At 36.1% G+C, this 24,350-nt stretch overlaps 4 protein-coding genes across 7 annotated transcripts; all 4 read right to left on the bottom strand.

Moving 5' to 3' along the window:
- Positions 1–7,303: 7,303 nt before the first annotated feature.
- LOC147285623 (uncharacterized) lies at positions 7,304–10,309 on the bottom strand. 2 transcript variants are annotated; one of them, XM_086243569.1, is made up of 5 exons: positions 9,917–10,309; positions 9,141–9,414; positions 8,182–8,272; positions 7,753–7,825; positions 7,304–7,664 (listed from the first exon to the last, which is right to left on the bottom strand). In XM_086243569.1, exons 1-5 carry the CDS (start codon positions 10,088–10,090, stop codon positions 7,611–7,613), a joined length of 666 nt encoding a protein of 221 aa, XP_086099695.1. In that variant the 5' UTR covers positions 10,091–10,309; the 3' UTR covers positions 7,304–7,610. The 2 variants fall into 2 exon arrangements, with proteins under 2 accessions (XP_086099695.1, XP_086099696.1); XM_086243570.1 differs by having other exon boundaries at positions 9,141–9,409; positions 9,917–10,301.
- Positions 10,310–10,938: 629 nt separating this feature from the next.
- Positions 10,939–13,257, bottom strand: LOC147285622 (Ribosomal protein L36). 2 transcript variants are annotated; one of them, XM_086244815.1, is made up of 3 exons: positions 13,159–13,257; positions 12,346–12,502; positions 10,939–11,404 (listed from the first exon to the last, which is right to left on the bottom strand). In XM_086244815.1, the coding sequence occupies exons 2-3, from the start codon at positions 12,495–12,497 to the stop codon at positions 11,245–11,247; spliced, it is 312 nt and encodes a 103-aa protein (XP_086100941.1). In that variant the 5' UTR covers positions 12,498–12,502; positions 13,159–13,257; the 3' UTR covers positions 10,939–11,244. The 2 variants fall into 2 exon arrangements, with proteins under 2 accessions (XP_086100941.1, XP_086100942.1); XM_086244816.1 differs by having other exon boundaries at positions 12,346–12,499; positions 13,159–13,241.
- Positions 13,258–17,875: 4,618 nt separating this feature from the next.
- On the bottom strand, positions 17,876–18,946 carry LOC147285621 (uncharacterized). The gene is made up of 2 exons (XM_086245147.1): positions 18,527–18,946; positions 17,876–18,359 (listed from the first exon to the last, which is right to left on the bottom strand). Exons 1-2 carry the CDS (start codon positions 18,705–18,707, stop codon positions 18,100–18,102), a joined length of 441 nt encoding a protein of 146 aa, XP_086101273.1. The 5' UTR covers positions 18,708–18,946; the 3' UTR covers positions 17,876–18,099.
- A 2,282-nt stretch (positions 18,947–21,228) lies between these two features.
- Positions 21,229–24,155, bottom strand: LOC147285620 (phospholipase D alpha 1-like). 2 transcript variants are annotated; one of them, XM_086243671.1, is made up of 3 exons: positions 23,995–24,155; positions 21,786–23,682; positions 21,229–21,681 (listed from the first exon to the last, which is right to left on the bottom strand). In XM_086243671.1, the coding sequence occupies exons 1-3, from the start codon at positions 24,088–24,090 to the stop codon at positions 21,248–21,250; spliced, it is 2,427 nt and encodes an 808-aa protein (XP_086099797.1). In that variant the 5' UTR covers positions 24,091–24,155; the 3' UTR covers positions 21,229–21,247. The 2 variants fall into 2 exon arrangements, with proteins under 2 accessions (XP_086099797.1, XP_086099798.1); XM_086243672.1 differs by having other exon boundaries at positions 21,786–23,670.
- Positions 24,156–24,350: the final 195 nt, after the last annotated feature.

Raw genomic sequence — 24,350 nt, 5'->3', positions numbered from 1 at the left:
AGGGGACGTTGCAAATTTCGAGCTTAATGTCAATTTTTTATAATTTTTAGTGTTTGTATGGATGTTACATAACTAGAAAAGGGTCTCACCTATGCTATATAGGTGTCACGTCATCTTTTTTAACGGAAAAATTGACAGAGTTGACGGCATAGGGTTTTTTGCAACAACTGTTTGAAGTTCAGGTGGCAAACTGAGAGGATTTAAGTTTCAGGAGGCAAAGTGAAAAAAAGTGTATCTTATAGGGGGCAATGGTATGAATAAGCCTTGTTTCAATTGGTATTTGGTAAGCTTATAAAGTTGAGTTGGATTTTTTTCCATACATTATATCAAAATCAAAAGCTGGAGTTTCATTGAGTAGGTTTATAAAATTGAATTGAGTTTTTTCCATATATATTGCATCAAATGCAGTGTTCCAATTCCAATCCTTATCTTCATTAAAAGAATCCAACAACTTTCCTAATTAGAAATGAGAGCTGCTATTTGCACACCTTTAAATTTCTTTTTGCACACCCTCAAAAATTTAATTTGTGAAATAATCAAAAACACCCAAAATAAAATTACCCAAAACCCCATCCCTTTATCATTCCCTCTTCCCTGTTACAGCACCCCACCCCCCCCCCCCCCCGGTGAGAACCACTGCCGACCACCCCAGCCCCGTTCCGGCCTTCCTCTCTCTCTCTCTCTCTCTCTCTCTCTCTCTCTCTCTCTCTATTTCTCCTTCCCTCTTACCCGCCGACCACCCCACCCCCATCCTCCCTCTCCTCTTTCTCTCTCCCCGAAACCAACCCAGCCCTTCACTCTCTCTCTCTACAACTCTGAGCCCCTCCCCTTGCCGCACCACCTCCCTCTGCACCCCTCCCCTTTTGCCATCCCCCTCCCCTCCCCCTGCCGCACCACCTCCCCCCTGCACCCCTCCCCCCTGCACCCCTCCCCCTGCCGCACCACCTCACCCCTGCAACACTCCCCCTGCCGCACCACCTCCCCTCCGCACCACCTCACCCCTGCAACACTCCCCCTGCCGCACCACCTCCCCCCTGCACCCCTCCCCCTGCCGCACCACCTCACCCCTGCAACACTCCCCCTGCCGCACCACCTCACCCCTGCAACACTCCCCTTGCCGCACCACCTCCCCCCTGCAACCCTCCCCCTGCCGCACCACCTCACCCCTGCACCGCACCACCTCCCTCTGCACCCCTGAAAATTAAAAAATATATATATATGCAGGTGGTGCTGCGGGGAGGAGAGAGAGAGGGAGGTCGTCGGGTGAGGGAAGGAGAGTGGGAGGGAGGTGGTCGGTGAGGGAGGGGAAGGGAGGGGGGAGGGAGGAGGGAGGGGGAGGGGGAGGGGCTGGGATATATGGCAGAGGCTTGCGGATGGGTGGCTGGTTTCCACATTTTTTTTTTTTTGTTCTTTGTTTTTTTTTTTTTAATTTAAAAATTCACATTTGGGGTAGGGTGTTTAGTGTTTGAATTAGGTGGGTGTGTAGTGAGAAATTTTGGTGAGATTAATGAGGTTGGGGTATTTTGGTAATGGGAGGGGTGTGTAAAAGAGAAATTTTAAATTTTAGAAAATGGTAAGAGGTGTGTAAGAGAAAAGTGTGTGCAAAAAAAAAAAAAAAGGGTGTGCAAATAGAAACTCTCTTAAAAATATGCCCTTGCAAATAGCAAATGAACAAAAAAGGGAAACAATTATTTTGTATTTCTTTTACAGTGAAATATACTGACCAAATGAGATCTCAGATTAAAAGGTCATATGCCAGTGTTCATATTTCCAGGCTTGATTAAATGTATGTGGTCATGGCTAGCAAATACATGGTTATGGTGAAAGCCGTGTGTTTTCCAAGTTTGGACAGAGACAATAGGATTTGGATGGGAGATTCCAACTGTACTCAGCAGCTTTATTAATTTTATTTACCTTTCTTAATCAACTTGGTTAACACACAACAAGTTGAAAACAAATTGGGGATTCTAAATTTTTTCTACCGCGTCACTTTCTCAATCATCAACAAAGCACAAGGAAAAATAATGTTTCTCACCTCTTGTTAATAACTTGGGTTAAATACAATTTATCCCCCAAACTATTGAGGGGTTTGCACTTTATTTCTCAAATTAAATTTTTAATAATTCACCTCTTAAATTATGTTCTGTCAAATATATAATACTCTTTTTTCGTAAAAAAAAAGTTAAATGAGCTGTTATTTTTGCATACATAGCATTCTTTATGGGCGCTATGTATATAAAACTAAAAGAGAAGACTATTTTTTTTATGGGTTGAAGGTCTTTTTTATAATGAAACATAGTATAAGGGGTTAATTGTAAAAAAAATTAGTTTGGGGATTAAATTGCAAACTCCTAATAATTTGGGGGATGAATTGTAATTAACCAAAATAAAAATTTAGAAATGTGGGTATTGCTTTACTTTCGCTTGATTGATTTAAAAAAAATGTTATATTTATTTTAAATATGTATTAATTTGTTTGCTTGTATTTTTTTTGCCGACTGGATTCATTTCATCGAAGAATAACGCGTTTATGTAAATAAAGTGTTGCAATCTTGAGCCGAAACAGTGTGAATCAAATCAAATTACAAGTCAACAATTACATATTGACATGAACTGTGAGGGAAGAGGTGATGTCTAGTAATTGGAGAACCATCCCACACACTATTTAATTATCAATCACTATATCTATGGGGGAGTTATCAACATAGGGACCAAAGCATATTTACCAAAGAAAAAAAAAATCAGAGGGACTGATAAAATTAGCACTAGAAGCCATGAGAGGTTAATTTGTCCTTTGAACAGATAATTTCAGTATGGATTCTTTCTTTATTTGAATCACTATAATTTTGACACAATACGATTAAGTGGGGTGGCATGTCTAATCACACCAAATTTGTGATAAAATTTAAAAGATAAAGCTTCATCTTTGTTTTTGTATGGATTTCATCAACACTCTAAACAACATTGATCATTGTAATTGCAATTAGTAGCATTTGTCATTCTAAGGGACCGAAAAGTTTTTTATTTTATTTTTAAAATCAATTATCGTTTACAATTTATGTGTCTTAAATTTAATAAAATTTCTATTAAAATAAATTAGACGTCATCTACTAAACTAAATTATTATTTTAATACAACAAAAGTTTTATGTATCACATGTGTGAATAAAAGTACAATGAATTATTATTCTTATTTTTTTCAATATCAATTTTGCATTATAGAATAACCACATTGTGATGATATTATTAGATCATGGAAAGAGAAGAGTGATGGCATCACAAAACTAGTTTGAAGAGAATGATCATACTGCATAAAGTTGCCTCAAAGATGTAGTACAATACAAGTCAACCTTGAGACCGACCTTGGGGCTCATTTGCGGTGGTCAAAAATTGTTTCCCAATTTAAGAGAATGAGTCACATATTTAACATATATATATACACAGAAACATGTTAGCATAGTGGACTTGGAGAAATCTACACTCGGTTTAGTGGGGGACCCATGTCATATGGTATTTGGTTCTCTTGCCTTGGACAAAGTGGTGTGTGTGTTTGAGGAAGTACAATGAATTTGATATAAAATAATAATAATAGCTACAGGTCCAGTGTATGGCTCAGAATAACATTTTCAGACTAAGTAGGTTTTCAAAATAATAATGTGGGTTAGAATCAATGGATCCTTTCCAAGCCTCTAGAGACTATTCTAGAGGTAGTACAAATTTTGGCTTTTCTCTGCTGGGTTTACTTTTTCTTTAAGACTCCGCCAAATAACGTACCGACCATTTTTTCTTTCATTATTATTCTTTCATCATCCTTTTCCTTATTTGGATGATCACTATTCTTTTCTTTAAAATTCTACCGAGGATAATACATTATGGACCTATAAGACATAAATTCCTCTTTAAATGGGTGTTTAAAACACAGATCATGAAAGAAGATTAGAGAGATTTTAGGCTATTAGCTAGAATATGTTGAGAGTATTTTCTAGTTCAATATGAATTTGTTGGTTTTAACTTCACCAGTTCAATTAATTTTTTTAATTATATTTGAGATAATCGAACCTTATATTTATCCCACTCATTATCATGACTTGAATTATTATGTGTGATATTTTAATATTTAACAATAATCTCTCTACTATAAGAGGAAACAGCTAATAAAGTGGTACTGTCCTGTAACTCACAGTAAAGTTAATCATGAGAACAATAGCTAGAATCATTGATTGATTCTAAGATGAAAGGTAGCCACCAATTAATAATTTTAATAACAATACAATGTGACATAAAGAGTAAGACATTATCATGTTGCCCACTTGAATTCAAGAGGGTCACACAGCAGCTGACAGCCAACCACAACTTGATCCTTTTTGTTTCCTCCATACACTTGATCCTCTTTTCTCTATCCACTTGATCTTTCTTTTCGTTTTTTTTTTTTTTTTTTTTTTTTTTTTTTTTTTTTTAAGTTTTGGGGCAGTTCTAAATCATAAAGTTTTGGTGCATGCCCATTTATACAATGATTTTTTTTAATCCATTATACATTTTTTTAATAGTAGCTAATTAATAAGATGCAAGCAAGGTCATATTATAAATATAGAGCAAAAAAAGAAAGGTTAAATATATGATATGTTTTGAGTTAGATTAATTGTTTAGTGTTTGAACCTTGAAAGTGTGTTTGTGTTTAATTAGTCATAAAACTTGACCCAAATCGAATTAGTTAATGAAGAATAGTAAAAAGAGAACTAAATCAAACTAGTTGAATTATATCAAAAAGGTGATCTCATTTATAATTTTATAGAATTTTTTGTGGTTGTGGGCAACTTTATGATAAAAAATGAATTTGGTATATGATTATAAGGTGCATGCATAGCATTTTTTTTTTTTTCTTTGAACAATTCAGTCCCAATGTGCATTGAATATGAGTTGGCTGCTGATGACATGAGAAATATGGAGGCCCTATTAGGCTATTACCACTGGGCATGGGTAGGACTAAAAACTGTGACCAGAAACAGGGTTATGTAAGGCTAGAAACATTGGATCCCTCTCCCACTTGTCAATGTTGTCATTGGGTCTTCATGTTAGACTTCGTAAATTGTAAAGAAGATGAAGGGTATCCATGTAATTCAACTAATGAATTTCTTGGAAATTTCATTGCAACATTCAGATTTCAGAATGTACTCCTCAGTCCTCACCAGAAAAAAGAAAAAAAATAAAAGTACACATCTCTTGATTGGTTTATGCCCTTTTAGGGTACCCCTAGCCCCTAGGTCTTGGGAATTCTCTACTAGGGTACTTACCTTTTAAGTCTTTAACCTTTTGGAGGTTCTACAGACTATAAGGTACCCGTGGTACCAGTACTCACTGTGGTGTAATGTTTGGTCTTTCTTGGAATTTTTGTGACTTGTATCTGGTCCAGATCTATATATTTAAAAATCTTTATGGACCACTAGCCCTAAGAAATTTAATTTTCTCTTCCAAAAGTTAATTACTCAATTAGTACGTGATCAACTTGAAGTATTTATATATAATGAGATTCAAATTTCACAATTAGTTGTTGTTACTCATTGCCATCTTGCACCAACAAGGCAAATGGCTGTAAACTAAACCCAATGGGTTGGTAGCACTGCTCTCAATGTCAGAGACAATCAGGCCAGCTAAGAAGTGAAAGCGTGCCATTGTGCCAATCAACATGTTTTACAATCAAATTAAAAACGATGATTTTGGGAATAGGTACAAAATTAATGCAGTTAGCTTGCCCACAAATTCTCTAATAATAAAAAGGTAAAGAAGGGAATAAAACTATAAAAGGGTAAGTATATGCTCATATGCACACGGTTCATGATCGATACAAAGTCTTAATTTATTAATTGATCGATCAATTTAATAATAAAATAAAAATGAAATTAAGAAACTGGGAATTTGTTTGAGAATATTGTAGACATGGTCCGGTCTAATATATATATATATTTTTTTTTAACATAGGATGTTCAGATACCTTAATTTGGTTCTCTGTAGTCTTCGTCTTTGAAAATGTTCCATCTTTTTTTATTTCTTTATTTGTGGTAAAAGTCTTTGCCATAATCCATGGTGACTTTAACTTGTGACTAGGAAATACAGACAGTGTGATCAATATATTATTTAGCTACTTTTGATTCTTTGATTTACACACACACATATATATATATATATATATATGTTAAGTCAAGTTGTAGCTTTTTCTGTATTGTCTTGAAACATTCATTGTACGGGGATATATAATTGGAATAGGAGTAGTTGAAGGGATCAATGAACCATAATATATTTTGGTATTTTGTAGGGCTAATTTTCAAAATCATCATGTCCTAAAGTAAGACTTAATTTCTCAATGACCAAGTGGATAGAAATGCAACTTTTGGTATTTTGTTTTGCATCCACCTGGAAAGATTGCAGAGTGTGAAGTCTTGCAACTCTTGTTGTAATTTGGGGTTGAGAATGCATCATACATCATGCAATGCATGTAGCTATCTTCTTATTAATTTGTGTGATTTTATTGTACATATACAAATGTATATATCTCCCACTAGTCACTACTGATCTCATGAAATATCAGTATGTATAAACAATGCATTAAAATATAGAACCTTAATCTTGGGTCTTGAATGAAAATGTTGATGTGATCTCAAGATAAGAAGATTCATTTGGTGAATTGGTTGGTTCTTTGCATTCAAAATCTTGAAAATTCAAGAGGCATCCATATCGCATCAGCAGAGCTGACGTGTGGAGACACACATCCAAAGATTTGATATGATATGCAAATATGCAATGCAGGAGAGGAAGCACAATTCAAATACATTACTAATATGACCTTGAAATTGAATATTCAGCAACAACCAAATCACCAAGACACGAACCACACTTAAAAAACTCTTAAAAGATTCATTGTATCAGTGAATTAAGGTGTGAGGTGACTTCTTCCCTTGGACATTAAACTTACTTTTCTATGAATCTTGATTCTAGAAGAAATGTGTGCATAAGATAGACTATACTGTTTCTTAAGGCCTAGACAATTATTTTTAATGCGGGGACTGAAAATATACTCCCCTGAAAACTTTTTTAAATGAATATGCAGGAAGCATTTGAGTTTTTAATACAATGTTACCAAAAAAAGCTTCACAATGTTATTGCAGAAGTCCCAAGGCCCATGACTTGACTACTTGAGAGGTAGCCCACAAACCTTGGTCATGGACTGCCAAGCTATATTTTAATAAACTGAATATACCTCTCCAGGCCCAACAAAGAAAAAAGGAACAAACACCATAACTTAAGTAGTATCGTTTAACAAGTCTTTTAACTTTGGTATAATTCACACAAGCAAAGGCAACTGCTTCTGTATATATTCAGTTTGCGTGACAGAGGGCACGTTCCACAGTTCCATCCATTTTCCATACAACATGAAGAGAAGGGGGACAGAAAAGATGAAAATATTAGTGGGTCATATTACAATTAAACTTGAAACATATTTTCATTGTTTTGACTCCCTTTCCTTGCCCCAGCTATACACCCACGCCTCTGAACTGAGATTTACAAACACAAACCATCTTCCTCTGACGTTAAAAGGCAGATTCTGATTCTCCTCGCTCAATCGTACAGTCCCTCCTGTTCCCATACTTCCACGAGAAATTCTATCATTTCCTGTTAATATAAACCCGATTAGTATTTTCAGCACGATGCACAGGCATAATGCAATACAGAGACCCACCAAAGAAAAAAGAGGACTTACAGACAGAGGAATGCGTTGGGGGAAAGGCTGTCTCTGTTTGGTTCCAACCAATCTTTCATAAGTTGCATTCCAACTGCAAAGACAGTGTTAGTCAACCATGCGGAGAAAGATACGTGCAAATTAAAAACAAAGCATATACATTTCATCTACTTGTGGAATGTCCTCCCTTCATGAAGTTGGAAAAGCATTTAATTCATCAGAATTTGCAAAGTGGCTACTTTGAAAATGGTAAAAGCATAAATCAACATGGAAAAATTATAATTCTTGAAAGAACATAGCAGGTTCATGTCAGAAAATTGGTTAAAGAATGTGGGTCGTAACTTTGCTTTAATCGATGGGCAATAACAGCAATTAAATTGTGCAAGACTAATGGACCTGCCTCAAGATTGGAATTACAAAATAAAGTTATAAAAAGAACAAGTAACATACCTTAATCTGTGTTCCTCACTTTTTTGAGTTTGATTCTTAGGCTTGCCACTTCCAATCCAATCAAGCCTGGTTTGGTTCCAGAGAACAAGACCTGCAGTCAACGAAGTATAAACATCATATAAAAATAATCTATACACATACAAATATTAAAGTTCACAAGAATATGGATAATGATTATACCAACTTCGAGTACAGAAGAGTGTTAATAAGGTACCGGCACTAGAAGTGGATCATACAATAGCATAACCATCAAGAGAGAAGGTCATAAGAAAATAGAAACCTGGTGTAGAAGAATCACAATCCACAAGTAATCAGAACAGACCTAGCCAAATTTTACATTTTAAAGGACCTGTTCATTCACATGTGAAAACCAATGTTTGGGTTTACCTTTTCAAAATGGATCACCCGTAGGTTGTGCGAACGTCCATTTGCAAAATCCATTTTAACCCCTTAATGAGATAATTTTTTCTCTGTTTTATATATTGTGGAACTTTATTTTGTTGGAAAGATGTGTTGGACTTTTGGTGTATTAAGTTCTTATGGTGGTGAAAAAGAGACATGGCTAATACATGAAAGGACCGCTTCAATTAGCAAAGAATAATGCTATTCTTACCACATTTCTTATACCACATTCTTATACCATCTCACGTGTCATTACTTTATTGGACAAAGTTTTTCTTTTTCTTTTTGGGTTTTTATTTTTATTTTTTAGTATCCAATGTATGAATGCCATGTAAGTTGCCACATAAGGTGGTATGAAATTATGGTATAAAAATGTGGTATATCTAGCACTACTGATTAGCAAATGAGTTTGGATTGACATATTTAGACAAATTGTGTTTGGGTTCAGATTAATTTAATACAACACAAAGACACATGAACAGAACAGAAACATGCTTAAAAACGATTGCCATACCATGATAAGAAGACAATGAAAATAACATACAATGGAAACTTGCCATGATTTACAAAGTCAGAATGGCTGCTCGTGCTAGCAGCGCCACTGGCCTGGTTGAGGGCCTGGTTGAGGGTCTGGTTTGAGGTGCTGATGGATGAGATGCTTCTCTGGGATTGAACAGCGCTATTATCCAAGTCATATGTGCTGCTGCTCCAAAAATCATCTGATACACCAGGTTTCTTAACAGTTCGCCCTTGAATTCTCAATCCCTTTGAAGGCTCATCGACAGCAATAATGGGTGTGGGTTTAGTGCAGCATCCAAAACAACCACTGCTCTGTTAAAACCCAGGTTAAACCATATCTACAATAAAGCCCACCAACAAAAGACTAGACTGTTGATGCCATAGCCACAAGTAAGTGTTAAAATATTCTGGTTTCCTCTCCTCTCTCAAATTGGGCAAAAATAAAAAATAAAACAAATAAAACAAAAAATTTTTAAGTACCACTCAAAGTGGGTAAATACCATCGATTCCGATACAGATTCCAAGGGCATTCATTTATTCAATACCCCAGCTGAGCTTGCCATTGTTACCAAAAAAGACTCGAAATTTTTGGAAAGCAAGTGTAAATATGTGATTTTGAAGAATGAAAGTTGCTCCCAAATTTAGTAAGTCAAATTTTTACTACCCACAAGTCAAACCTTCCAAAAGAAGAGACTCGGAAGAACCCCAAAGAGCACCGTTAATATTCACGAAAAACAACTACCATAAATTGCCAATGCAAGAAGAAAGCCAAAATACAATCTTTTTGGTGTTGAGATGGAAATCGAGGACTTACCCCATGCAAGCGAGGAAGTGACGGATCCAAGCTGCAGCCGAGCCGTTGAGTGTCGTCACCATTGAGTCTGGAGCAGTGTTGCCGGAAACATTCAAAAGCTAAGCATGAATTTGAAGGCTTTAAGTTTAGGGTTTTGCAGTTTACAGGGGAAGAATGGGGAATCAATCTAAGCATAAAAGAGATGATCGGAAAGCAAGAAATTGCGCGTGGGGTTGTGTTTTCTTCGATTGTGGGAATCGTTTTTCGATTGGGTGCCTTTTGGATTTGTTTATTTTATAATTATTTATTTATATAATTTAATACGCTGCTCGGTTTCTCCCACTTGCTTGATCAGTGTGCTGTGCTGCGTGCTCGGCAACTCAACAACTGAAAGTGAAAGTGAGGACGTGCTCCTGCCTGTTGGGACGCAATACGCTGCCGTTTTACGGGTCACAACATTCATAATTTGGTAAAAAATTGGGTAAAGCATATGTAAAAATATGTCTGAATGTTGCGTTTCATCAAGAGAATCAAAAACAACTTAACGTATGAAACTATTTGATAAGACAAGATTATATATATATTTTAAATACAAGATAGACTTTATTGTATTGTATATATGTATATGTATACTTCACTATTGAACCCTTTTTGTTTTTTCCCAAAAAGTTCTGGGTTGTTGAAGATGGTGAGAGGCAATTTCTGCGAAGGCCCAAGGCGACACTTCATTAATTGATGACAATGTCGAATACCTGCATAAATTATTGTCATCCATTATCTGAAAATGTTTAATGATCATATGAGCATGATAGACACGTACATGATTGGTTTCTTATTTTTTGCATTTTTTTTTTTTTTGTAAATTAAGAATATAGGGTCTTATTTTTGGGTATAAAATATAGAGGGTCTTGGCCTGAACGGTCGAGATTGAAAAGTGTAACCACTTCCTATGATTCATTATGTTCAAGGTAAAGGTCACTTGCACGTCTCTCTTTCTAAGTTGGACAAATTTTGGTTCTGTAATCTACTCTATGGAATGAATATGAAAAGAAAAACTTTTGCAACATCAAAACCTCTCCTTTACAATTCGGGGCATTCCAATTCATGAATTTTATAGAGCAGGTCAAGGTTGTTGGCATTGAAATCTCTACCACAGCTAGTCTAAAGACACACAACCCAAAGAGTGAGGAGAGAATTATTACATTGTAGCCTGAATTAAAAGCTAAATCCACTAGAAAAAGAGAAGGGATAACACTTTGAAAGTAGTTTGAATGTATATGAAAGCACAGACAAAGAAAAAAACCTAAAAACTGGGATAAGTTTGTATTCTTTTGTTTAGAATTCTAAGGCTAATTGGCCTTCTTAAACAACAGAGATGCCAAGCCCACTCTCCATCCAAGTATCGTAGAGGGCATAGAAGACTCATTCTTTTTGGGTACTAGAGATGCCAGCCCTGCATGCAAGCTGTGACCAAAGTTGCTCTCCTGCTTGGCATTAGTCTCTGCAGACCTGAAAATGATACCAATATTCAATTGCCAATTAGACTCCATTGGCACATTTTTTTTGGAATTTATGTATTCTCATAAGAGAGATTTTCACGTGATAAAATTGATATACATATATAGACATCTCAAGTGCAAATCTCTCAATGTAAACACATGCAAACGCTCAAAATTGTACATTTATGAGTTTTTATGTGAGCATGTGTGTGTATCTATGCATGCATCCCCATATATGTGAACATGAGAGATAGAGAGGGGGAAGGGAATGGGGATACGTGGACAAATATGTAATTAAGGCCTCCTCAAAAGTAGGCAATCAGAATGAATACGGCAGGTTAAAACATAAGCCACCTGAAAGGAGAAAATGAGATACGGAATTCTACAGAAACTACTTACTAACATTGTTCTAAAGTATTTATATTTTTCTGCACATATGACTAAATTCATGAAGTTATTGATTTACTATACCCTAATATCAGATGATTCAGATACTATTTAGTTAGAGAACTAATGATAAACTTAAAAACTCTTTTCTTACAAGCAAGATTTATCATTACACATCTATAAGCATGTAAACAAGACATCAGCAGGCAAGTTAGATGCAATAGTGTAAAACATGGCAACTACCATCACAAGTTAAAATTAGACGATGCAGCTACCTAAGTCCTTGACTCCAAAACAAGTTTTATTCTTCTGGGAAAATTGATGACATAAAGCATTGAAAAGTCTATGAGTATTGTAAGATGCAGAGATTGTTAAGTCATAGTCTCCTAGATGACATTTGCTAGACTAAAGGACCTGCAAAACGAAGGCATGAATGGGGGTGCTTAACATGGAAGTTCTGAATGGGACTCTTCCTTTAAAACTTACGCAATAAAAAAACTTTCTCAGAGGTAAATACATAAATGCAAATAAAAAAAAGAAATGAAAGCATAAAAAGGCACATACATGGAAGCCTCTGTGCCTTGATATGCAAATGTTGACATGCCTTGTCTTTGCTTATGCTTGGGATTGGCTGTGCAATACACATAAACGCGTCCACGGCGTTTAACTGTCTTACAAAACTCACACATCTTCTTCACCGATGAACGCACCTTCATGGCTACTGAAGATTAAAGTTAAAGAAGCCATCAAAATCAGCACCCACCAAATCATGCTTGAGATGGTTAATGAGGAACATAGAATGGTTGCGAATTGAACAAGCAGCAAGCAGGGGCAGTCGTTCACAATTTAAGTTTTTGTTAATGGCTAAATAATAATATGGCATCATTCACAAACCACTTCTACAGTATCTTCAGACTACGAAATGTCAAGGTGTCAATTTTCATCTCCTACTCACCAATGAGCACGAAATCCAAATATACAAACCACAGTATGTTCATAAATCCATTAAATCCAAAAACAAATGCGAACTGTTGGCTCAAAATCAGTTTGGTGACTGTGGATTTATAAGATAATTGTTGAATAGAATCTTTTATTTATCCAAAAAAGAGGTAAAAGTAAGCAAAAATATAATCAAAATCAGAATAAGGAATTGGGTAGCGCCCCAATTTCAAATTAAATCATTATTATCAATTTTCAAGGGGTTGTTCATATACACAGGAGATAGGTCATAAGACTTCGCTGGCTTATCAATGGGTTTGAACAATTGGACGTAAATACAATAAACCCTAGTCATCACTACTGAGCCACATCAATTATTTAGCAGAGTATTAAGCATATTAACCGCTGAATTTCTATACATCAATGGGGGGCAAGTACCTGATTGCTGAAGTCGGCGTTTGGCTGAGAAAGAAACGACGCGTTTCTGCGTGTGCTTCTTCCTTCTTCTTCAGTGTGCGAGTGTAAATGTGTGTTGCGTCGCATCTATGTTGGGCCTACCTGGGCTCATGAATTCATAACAGTTGGAGGGAAACTTTGGCGCTGGGCCTTCATTGGACTTTAATACGAACGGGGAATTATCAGGAGGCCCAGAACTGAAAGGCCCAAATCAGGTCTAGTCAATTACTCAATTATGGGTCTATGGTTATTGGTCTTTGTTTTTTTTTTTTTTTTTTTCTGAGCTAGATGTACTGGTCAAATCTTTGATTGCATCTTAAACCCTAAACCATAGCTCTTTAAATCCATCATTTTTTAAAATTTTAATATAGTTTTTATTAAAACATCATTTGTTTAAAAAACAATTTCTTTTATACTAAAATAAAATCATGGATTTATTTTCAAAGAATTTTTGGTATTGGCACGTGTGTATGGTCTTGACCTTATGTTTCTCACTAAAGTGACAAGCATATATGATTAGAAAAGAACAGATGTTGCATTTGTTGGCAAATTATAAACAAATGCGTTTGATATCCGCAATCGAATGATGGTGATTATTGCTTGCTGTAAATAGTTAATTATGTTAGGGATGTTCCAACATCTATAAACTACTTACATTTGATCAATTCACGTCATGGCCACTAATCAAGTATAATTAAGATTTAATTAATAACACTAGCTATAGTACCGCTAGCTCATCCTTATCTTCGATCCAATTCAAGCATTTGTTTAATTTTGTTACTTTGTCGGTGAACAAATTCATTTGAGCTAGCGCTTCCATGTTTAGGCAAAGACGAAAGCTCTCCTAGCTCGCTTTCACCTTTTCCTACCTAATATGCCAAAATGATGTAATCACTTATACCATTAAACTAAACATGTTGCCATTTGATTGCTTGTGTTTTGAATTGGGAATGAATAAATTGAATGTTTCTGCATCCTGCTATTGGTCATTTTTAAAGTACATTAGGATGATGAGGGAAGATGAGGACACATCAATGGTTGTGTGACTTTGTGTATTATATTATAAGGTTATATATGTTTGTTGGGTGAGACTTGAGGAGCTAGCTAGCTAGGCTAATGCTATATACATATAGTTAAAGCAAAAGCAGTGGGTCTTTCATTGACTAAATGGAAGGCCATAGAAGGCCTCCACTTTTTCTTTATACATAGAATAAAAATGTCATAAAGTTGATGAGGTCAGTAATTAAGAAAGTGGCATTTAACTATGGAAAATAACTTACCTACCCCCGTGTTAGGGGATAGGTAGTATACAAGAGAGAGAGAGAGAGAGAGAGAGAGAGAGAGAGAGAGAGAGAGAGAGAGAGAGAGAGAGATAGGTGGTAAGTTCTCTTTAACTATGAGATTTGCAGATGTCATGTTCCTTTTTCACTGAGCTGTTGAAGGGTGAATGGACCAATATATTGTGAATGTGTTTGTCATCTTCCACTGTTAAATGTTAATTAGTATTTTGGCATCTATAATTGGGGATTCGGCTTTGCTCACGTAGACAACCCAAATTAATGATTGACCTTCTTTATCAAATAATCATCAGAAGTACTACTACTACTACTCTGCATATATGGGGGACTGGGGAGGGCTTATATAACTTGTCTTACCACCAAAATACTGTCTTGACTTTCAAATTGACCATCATTAGTGAGAAATGGAGAAATGTATGGTGCATCACACATGTCTAGTTTTGCATTTTTGCTAGTGATCGAAGACTTTGACCCAATTGGTATTTGGTACTTGGCACTGAATCCTGACTTCTAGTCAGTGCTCTAACTGATGCACAATTTCCAAAATATACACAACGTTGTATGAAAGAATTTCTCGCACAATATAACTTTGACTCGTGACAGATCATAATTCCAAGTGATATCAAGAGATCTTCCAAGCACATTGGAGATAGAATTGGATGCAAAAATGTTGGAGATGTGAACTGTGAAGGAGAATTAATAAAGCTCTAAGTTGCATGATGAGCACTGAGTACGTACCTGCTGTAGTCTTGTATGTTCACATCAGATTCAAACACACATATATCATTCAAATTCCACATATGTTGTATTGATTCTTGCGTGCTCACCATGACCTATTGCTACATTCATACGTTGTACTCACTTGGTTCATTTCACACGGTACCTTCCATTTTTCATGCTTTCAATGGTTTTGGTCCCAAAGTCTCATTATCTTAATTTGCTTTAAAGGTTTTTTCTTTTACTCATATCCTTTCTTGTTGTACATGTGATCAAGTTCCATACAATGGAATAAATATGGACTAATTACGAATCAAGTAATGGATACACTGCTTAATGTTCTTTCACTTTAATATTCAAGTCCAATAAAACTTAGATTCATTGTAGGATTTTAATTAATTTAATCAATACCCACCATTGATTGACTGTTGAGGAACAAATGTGAATTGGTTCAACGTTGGACCAAATGTTCTTTTTAGACTTGTTGATGAACAAGGAGGAGAAGTACAATAATTGGGTGATGAAGCATTAGCAAATTCCGCGTGGCTTGTGACATGACTTGTCCAATCACAACCCAAACCCAAAACATCTTTGGTGGGGATGAAATGGTAATTTTGGTCACACTCGAATGAGTAGTAGGTTGGGTAACCGAACCAAAACTAAAACATAATTAATTAAAGATTAAATACAAAAATGGTTCATAAATTTTACAAAAAATCTCAATTTGGTTCATTAAGTATAAAAAATATCATTTTAGTCTATGAACTTTTCAAGTTATATCAAAGCAGTACAAATATTAACTTCCATCGAAAAATTTAACGAAAATTGGTCATGTGCACAGCAAGTGACTACATTTTTATGGACATTTCAGTCCGTCAATCATATTTTTATATGACCAATTCCGTTAATTTTCAGATAGAAGTTAACGTTTGTACTGCTTTGGTATAGTTTGGAAAATTCGTAGATCAAATTGATATTTTTTATAGTTAGTAGACCAAATTAAGAATCAGTGTAAAGTTTGTGTACCATTTTTATATTTAACCCATTAATTAATTAAGATAATAATGACATTACAATTTAATAACTACCGAGTAAAACAAATTTGGTAGAATTAAATAACAATATGGAAATTAAAAGGAGAGCACATATAGGACGCACCATGAGACATGAGCCCCCACAAGCAACATAAATATCCAAGGAGACCCTCCTTTTCAGAAATGCAAAGACAGGAAGACAAATTAGAAGTTGATATATATTCATATATATAATGCACGTTTTCTGTTCCAAAATCAACGCACATTTGCAAACCAACAAATTTCTCAATTGCCCCATCCCGCCATCCTCATATGGCCTGCTTCTACTTCGACCTACTGGTTTTGCTTTGTTTACTTGTCTCCAATCCCCGCTTGTCATCTGTCATTCATAAAAAGGTCTTGCTTTAGAAAAAAAAATATGGAAATAAACAAAATGCATGCAAAGAAAGATATAATATATATATCTCAACAGAAAATAAATAAATTATTATATATATAAATTCCATATACATATATGTATGTATGCACTCCTCTATCCTGGTTGCCCTTATATTTTATTATCACAAAATGGACCCCCACATTTTCATATGTTTTGGAAGTGTCTCAGATCCCAATGAGTCGATGACCATGATCTAAAATGGTGCATGCTTGGCCTTCAGTATTGCATGGGCTTGCATGTTTTCCTAAGTAAAATGAAAAAAAAAAAAAAAAATTAGCATTACATACATTAATGGTTGGGATTCAAATCCATATATATTTGTTAATTGTTTAATTTTTACATGTATTCTTCAACTAAAACTAGGAAGAATTTATAGCTTTTTTTTATTAAAGAAAATTCAAAGGAGGCGAAGCATGGAAGAAGAAGGATAAAAGTCGAATTCTCATTCTAACCGTAAAAAACCGCTAAATTTGAATACTTATTCATTTGTGAATATTTTTAATATAATCGTAACACCTTCACGTAATATTACTAATTTACTTATATTATAACACATGTATTAATTTTTGATTAATTAGTCAAAATAAATTAATACGCTAAGTTGGGTCAATAATTAATTTTATATTTATATATAATCTGTTCATGGTTGGCTTGCTTCCTATGCAAGGTTTTCATCAGGTCAAATATGTAGAAGAAGTCTTGGTTCATTTAATTATGAGCGTGGCCTAAAAGTAAAGGGTACGGTGTGTGGGTTGATAGCGGAAGCATCCTAGCACATGGCTGTGTTCACATTATGCATGTGAGATGTGATCATAGACTTTATTAATTTGTCAAAAGAAACGCATGAAAATATAAAATTAGCTGAAAGCACCCACAGTATTGAATCTCACACAGTCAGGCCCTAGCAGTAATTTTGAAGAGCTCTATTAATTAAGGCTGAAGCTGACCAACTGAAATTCTCACCTAAACACATTAACTCCATAAATTTCTTTTCCTATTCTCTTCCTTTCAAAGGGCTCTTTGGAAGTCTACCAAGTCATTGGCTTGAAAAGACCTTGATGGCATTTTTCTTTTATTTTTATCGATGATAATAAAGACTGGTAAATACTTTTACCACTAACATTTATTCTATGTTTTGGTACATAAAAGGCTGAGTGTTGATGAAATTTTCGGTTGCCTCAGCAAAACCCTAGAGGATTTGAAGGTTTCAATATGAACAAAAATTTGGTATTAAAAAGAGGATCCACCCTGTACACCCAATCATGTTACAAAGAAACATAAAACGGCAACAACTAACAAAACCTGGGGTCCCATCATTCCCTACAATTCCGAATATTCCATGTAACCTAAAAAACAAATGTACAAAATATTAAAAAAGAAAAAAGACTAATATTTAGAGACAAAATATACAGTGAGATGGAAGATGTGAATTTGATCAGCATGAGTAGGCCAATCGGTGAACCACACGATCCCTGAGAATTCCATTGTAGAGAGCCACGCGGTTCGCAGGCATTCCTTTGTATTTTTGGGCATGGCTTGTTGTCTTTTTGAAGTTTAGTGATGATGAAGTAGTTGAAGATGAAGTGGTAATTATTTTATGTTGCTTCCTAAACTCCTCTCCATCCCCACTTGGATCCACCACATCCTCTGCAAAGTGCACCCTTTTCTTCTGCTTCTTCCTCCTTTTCTTTTCCTCTGCACACCCAACCAGAAAAAAATTAATTAAAAGCCATTTGAATTAGCCAATAATTAAACCAAACCATGGAACGAAGTCAAAGACAGAGTCACAGAAACAGAGAAACTGAGAAACAGAGAAACAGAGAAACAGAGACACAGAGACACAGAGTGTTTGTCGGGCATACCAGAAGATATACAAGATCGTAGAATCTGGGGTGAGGAGGACCGTGAGATTTGATGATCAACAGGGAATTGGGAGGTGGGCAGAGATTTCTGAAGGCGAAGAGCTAGAAGGATCACAGTGCCTGCAGAGACTGCCATGGCTGTGGCCAACACCACCCCTTGTGACCCCAACATGGAAGACATCGACCCTTTTGTTTTTTTTTTCTTTTCTTCAAGAAGATGAAGAACAAGAACAAGAAACTGAACCCAATTTGAAAACAACTAGAAAAACAGATACCAGAAAGAAAAAAGTACCAGTCTTCACTGAATGAGGGGCAGAGTGTGTGTGTTTTAATAGTAATATAGTATACATGGGAGGGCTAGAGGTGGATAAATAGTTATGGAGGTGCACTGGGAACTACATGTGAAATATTATATTATATTTCAACCAAATGGGATTATTTATTACACAATTTGATCATCATTTGAACATAAGTCTTCTTTCTTTTTTTATTTTTTCCTTTTTTGTTGTTGGGGTTGGGTTTTTTTTACTTTGAACTGGTAAATGTAATTGTGAATGTGAATGTCGGTCACCATGTGTGTAAGCATGAGTAATTGAATTGAATGTGTTTTTATCTCTCTGTGTGGTGTCTGCTAATCAACTTTTGCTCGTGCACCGCACGGCAGTGCCAAATTGGGAGAAAGTTTTCTGGTGACGTCAGTTTCTTTCTTATTTAGAAATTGGGGAGGAGTAGGACTAACAAGCTCAGCATTACTTTTTTGTCACTTTCACAATTTTATGGAAGAGTGTTAGCTGCGTATAGTGCACTCTCTCTCAGAAATTCTTGTATATTAATTATTATATACGTACGATCATCATCTCACAATAACCGATAAGGAATTCAATTTAAAAAATACGATAACTTGTGTACAAGATTTTCTTCTTCTTTTTTTCCATTTTCTGCCCTATATTGTTGACTTGCGGTACCTAATCATTTTAGCATTGTGTATATGCAGGTCTATTAAACTTCCAATTCATGAGTTTGATGTGGCAAATGAGATCAATTTGCAGAACATAATGTCACAAACCAACCCTTTTCATGCAGCAGGAAATGGGGTAATATGCATTTTTACCCAGAGGAAAAAAAGAGTGGAATTCACAGCAATATGGAGGAGCGTGAGCATGGTACAATTGAGTTCAATTATTAAGGTTTTTCTTTAAAAATACGCAGCCTTTGTCATCCATGACATGTCAGGCCGTTCCATGCCAAAAGATTGGAGTTCTTGATAGTCAGATCTAGTTGAAGATAGGAAAATGACTTGGGACCAATGGGGTTAGAGGCTTAGAGCTTCATGACACAAAAAGAGAAATAAATAATTTTGCAAGCTGCACATGCATGCCTCAGCTAGCAGTTAATATTCCTCAGGAGTCAGGCCTCACTCACAAGTCACAATATTACATTATTACATGTGGTGGCCTTGTTAGGTTCCCAAAGGCCAATAGGCAATGGCCTTGGGATTGTGGTTAATTAGATGTTGGCCAAATTCTAGAATATGGATTAGACCATGTAAAGAACCTTATTATGCAGGAGGACATAATTGGTTAAAATAACATTTTATTATAGAGGTTGAGTAAATTAAGGAAAATGCAGAAATATATTATTGGATAAAAAAGCATGTGATCACTTTTTTGTCTCGGCTTCAAAATATAGGAACAAGTTAGGCATGTATCTGCCAAAGGATAACATTGATGCATGAGTTTATCTCAGAGATAAAGATTTCATGAGTCTTGATGATAATCAATATCAGCAAGTCATGTAAACGTCACCTCTTTTGAAAGCAATGGTTGTTAGAGATGTAAATATGTAAGCTTGAATTGCATGGTTGAATATTAACCATATAAATGGAAGTCTAACCATTATGACTACCAAAGTGTTAATGGTAATAGTTCCAAAAGCAAAAATCAAATCCCAATAATTGAAACACTGATTGATAATGTCAATGTTCTTTTCTTTCCAATTGGATTTTTGAGAGATGTGAAAGGTTCTTTGTGAAAATGGTCTCATTTGAAACCAATAATCATCATTGAAATTTTTTATCAATGAATCAATGATGTTGAAAACTAAAACCTGCTCAACTGAAAAAAAAAAAAAAAAAAAAAAAAAAGGATATTTAAGAGGGAAGGCAAAAAATTACACACAGGGGCAAAAACTTGTTATGAAAAGGTAGATGTGGAGGAGGGTGCTGTTGAAAGTGTTACATCTACAACTACCTGTTTGTTCCAAAAATTTAAGGTAGAGATTATTTTCTTCTTTTTATTTTTTGATGAATAGATTGTTTTAGATAAGGACCTAATTCCGTGTCTTTGCTTAGAAACTATGACTAAGAGCAGAGTTCTTCTGGCAAATGAAAATTTTGTCATTTTTTGGAAATTGAGATATATACTAGCTCTAAAGTTGGGGAATCATATTTATTGGGTCCATGTGGTTACAGTCTTACAGACATGTACTATCATAAATTAAGAGTGATCACAACTAATATAGACCACAATGACATCCACTTCCTCAAAGGTGCTTTAGCTTGACTACAGTGTAATCATATATTACTCTACATTTACAATGAATTTAGGATCCAATTATAACCAAATCAATATTATTAGCACTGAAAAGAGAGAAACAAAGGAGACTCAGACTTGGACAGATTTACAATGAATTGGAATGAGAATTCAGAAAAGGCAATGTTTTTTAAGTAGTGAGGATTGAAGGAAGTAAGTCAGATTTGGCCCCAAGAACTCGAGCCTTAGAGTCTGGAAAAAATTCTGTCCCAGGTAACTCTGTGACCTCCCCATTTTCAGTAACCACAATGGGATAGCTAAGCAGATGCCCTGGCAAGTCACCCTTTAAGGTCTCACTTGAATAGAGGTCCCAATGCTTTTCAGCAATCTGGTTCACCTTTCTCACACATTGCACACTCTCTGGTTCAAGGAAGGTGTCATTAAGCAAGCCCAAGTGTTCATACCACAATGCCATTCTGAGGCCATGAATTTGGCCCCTTGCTGGCTCTCTAGTGGATAGGTGATATGGTTGGAAGGCTCCCATTGCAATCTCTGAATCTCTGGCACCATCCATTGACCTCTGATTGATGTTGGCAGATCCAATGATTATGTATTCATCATCAACTGCAAAAGACAGGCATTTCAAACACTTCATTTATTATTTTATGCTGTATACAATCTAGTTATTAAGAGCTAAAAATTAAGAAGAATGTGATACACTGGCTTACCTATCATCAACTTGGCATGAACATAGATCATGAACCGCCTGGCTTGTTGAGCTCTGCTGTAATCTGTACCATGTTCTGGTTTTGCTGGAGGTACATATTCTCCCTTTTTCTTCTTCTCACGATTACCAAGGCAAAAAAATATCAAATAGTCCTTGGGGTTTGCCTCAAGCCCTTTGGTTTTGAGAGCTTGAACTATGTCCTTGTACATCATCTCCATGGTCATCTTCTGCCAATTCAGTATTGCCTGAACAGTTTGGCTTTCTGGGATACCCTCTGGCCACATGGGAATGACAATGTACACGGTAAATCTTTCTCCTGCTTCAATCTTACTAACAATCTTTAGTGACAGTTCCTTTGGAATAAGATGCCAAGCACCAACATCCTCAACCTTAATGTTATGATCTGAATGCCAGCAGAATGAACTTCCAAGAAAGTACTGATTTTCAATGTAGATGAAACTCTTTGCTCGTCGAATGGCATTTATGTACGCATCCTGAATGCTTCGGTCAATCACATGATCTTTCCCACTGACAAGACCTGCCATGGCAGCATCTTCAGGAGATTCAGGAAAGCCAAATGCAGCTCCTCCATCGATGGACCGGAACAATTGAACATTCCATGTCTCATGGTCCTGAGGGAACATAACTGGAGATGGCGGTATAAATGTGTCATCAAGTTCTCTGAGTTGAACAAGCAAGTCCTTCCCACCTTGCTTCCTCCACCTTTGCTCAAAATTGAACAAAACATCCCAGGCAATAGGCCCTTCCAATCTACAATGCATGTCATGCCAAGGCTCCCTTGGTCCACCTTTTGTGATTGAGGCACCAGCAAAATTGGGCTGATGGAAATCATTATGGTGGGTTGTGTCTAAAGTCCTGAAATTGGAATGGAAGGGAGTGTCATATCTCCCACCACAAAGATCAAGACCACCAATGAAGCTCACAATCCTCCTCTTTTCTACTACTCCATTGGGCAATTCACTGTCCACCACCACAATCTTCTGGTGATGAGTGAACATGGTAGAAACCTCTAAATCTTGAACAATGCTCTGCCCATTGTCCGGATTTCGGGGGCATAACACACAATGAACTGCTGTCTGGTGGAAGTAACTTTCAGTATCTTCATCATGGGTAGCCATCACTCCATCCCTCTTTAGTAACTTCACTGAAGTTCTGTCATCCCAAACAAGCATTAGGACTTTGACTCCTTCATCTGCCTTCTTCTTAAGAATCTCTCCCAGAGTCAGATCTCCTCCTTCTGGCATTTGCCTCTTGGGGTCCCTTACTAAGGTGATTTTAGTAAACACGGACCAACCTGCTATGTAAATCAAGTGTTTTGCATTAGAAATGGCATGAAAAATGTCTTCCCAGCATCTGTGCGGTTCATAACACTTGCCCCCAGCAAGAGGGATTTTGGGGATGAATTTGTTTGGGACATGAGCATCTTGGTAAAGGGTAACTCTGCAACCATTTCTCTGGGTGAAAAATGTGTAGGGAACTCCTGGGAACTTAGGACTTTTGATTCCTTGAGACCAATTACAGTCTTGGGCTACAGAAATGAAGCGTAATTTGACATGGAGTTTGGGGCTTCCATGTAATGGTTTATTGTTTTGGTCCAAGATCTTAAGCCATCTGTCTACTTGATCTTCTTGGTTAAGGAGTTCCCCTGCAGGCATATAAGCTCTGCCAATCACTCTGGCCCCAATGGGATTGCCTTCTTTGATAGAGAAAATAACATGAGAAGCCCTGTGGGCGCAGTATATATGAAAAGATTCAGCCCACTGAGGATTAGAAGTTGCATCTTCTAGCAGTCTAGTTCTGCAAACTCTTGCATTTTCCAAATCAATTGTTGCATAAAGTCTGGAACCTTTACCAAACCCAACTGACTTTTCGAAAAGCTACAGTAAACATCATCGCATTTCATGAAGTTAGATTTAGGGAAACTTTCACTTTCTAGTCAATAGGAACCATTAATAATGTGCAGTCCAAATCAACTCTCTAACAACATAACATTTCAAATATTTGATTACCGTTTGAGATATATATAAAGCAAACTGATATAAACCATACTTGGATATGGATTAGCATTGCCATTATCAAAATGAATATGGAATTTGATCAACTGATCGAGTATTTAAGATGGCACTGATAAGTGATTAATAACCAATGCAATTGAAAAAGAAAATGATATATAGTCTATATGTATATACCTTGCAGAAGAAGATGCAGCAATCTCCATCCTTGAGCCTATCAACCTCGTCGATAGTTGCATGAAGTATTCCATGCAGTAGTACTGTTTTTTTCATATCTCAATTAAGCTCTGATCAAGGAACAAGTACAGAGGCTACCACCTCAATCAATCAAAGCAATCACAAATATTGTGCAGCTGACATGAATAAATTAGAATGAAGCATATTCACAAGTACTCTCACCAACAGCAAGAACAAGTTCTACAGTACTTAATAGAAAGGGAAGACCAATATTCATTGACCAAAGAAGTCAATCAAATACGAAGAACAACAGATGAGATTGAGTTGTCATTTCCTGAAAATAATATGTACATATC

The sequence above is a fragment of the Dryas octopetala genome, chromosome 5 (assembly GCF_963921425.1).
Source record: "Dryas octopetala chromosome 5, drDryOcto1.1, whole genome shotgun sequence".
In the NCBI taxonomy this organism is placed as follows: domain Eukaryota; kingdom Viridiplantae; phylum Streptophyta; class Magnoliopsida; order Rosales; family Rosaceae; genus Dryas; species Dryas octopetala.
Note: the sequence above shows the minus strand (reverse complement) of the source record. Positions and strands in the feature narration are given on the sequence as shown.

Coding starts and splice junctions, on each gene's coding strand:
- LOC147285623 (XM_086243569.1), bottom strand. CDS start 10,090: ATGCTTAGATTGATTCCCCATTCTTCCCCTGTAAACTGCAAAACCCTA. Junction 8,273..9,140: donor TTCTGACTTTGTAAATCATG/GCAAGTTTCCAT, acceptor CGTTGACTGCAG/GTCTTGTTCTCTGGAACCAA. Junction 7,665..7,752: donor CCCAACGCATTCCTCTGTCT/GTAAGTCCTCTT, acceptor TTATATTAACAG/GAAATGATAGAATTTCTCGT.
- LOC147285622 (XM_086244815.1), bottom strand. CDS start 12,497: ATGAAGGTGCGTTCATCGGTGAAGAAGATGTGTGAGTTTTGTAAGACA. Junction 11,405..12,345: donor CAAGGCACAGAGGCTTCCAT/GTATGTGCCTTT, acceptor TATCATTTTCAG/GTCTGCAGAGACTAATGCCA.
- LOC147285621 (XM_086245147.1), bottom strand. CDS start 18,707: ATGTCTTCCATGTTGGGGTCACAAGGGGTGGTGTTGGCCACAGCCATG. Junction 18,360..18,526: donor ACGATCTTGTATATCTTCTG/GTATGCCCGACA, acceptor TTGGGTGTGCAG/AGGAAAAGAAAAGGAGGAAG.
- LOC147285620 (XM_086243671.1), bottom strand. CDS start 24,090: ATGAAAAAAACAGTACTACTGCATGGAATACTTCATGCAACTATCGAC. Junction 23,683..23,994: donor GCTGCATCTTCTTCTGCAAG/GTATATACATAT, acceptor TGTTTACTGTAG/CTTTTCGAAAAGTCAGTTGG. Junction 21,682..21,785: donor TCATGCCAAGTTGATGATAG/GTAAGCCAGTGT, acceptor TGTCTTTTGCAG/TTGATGATGAATACATAATC.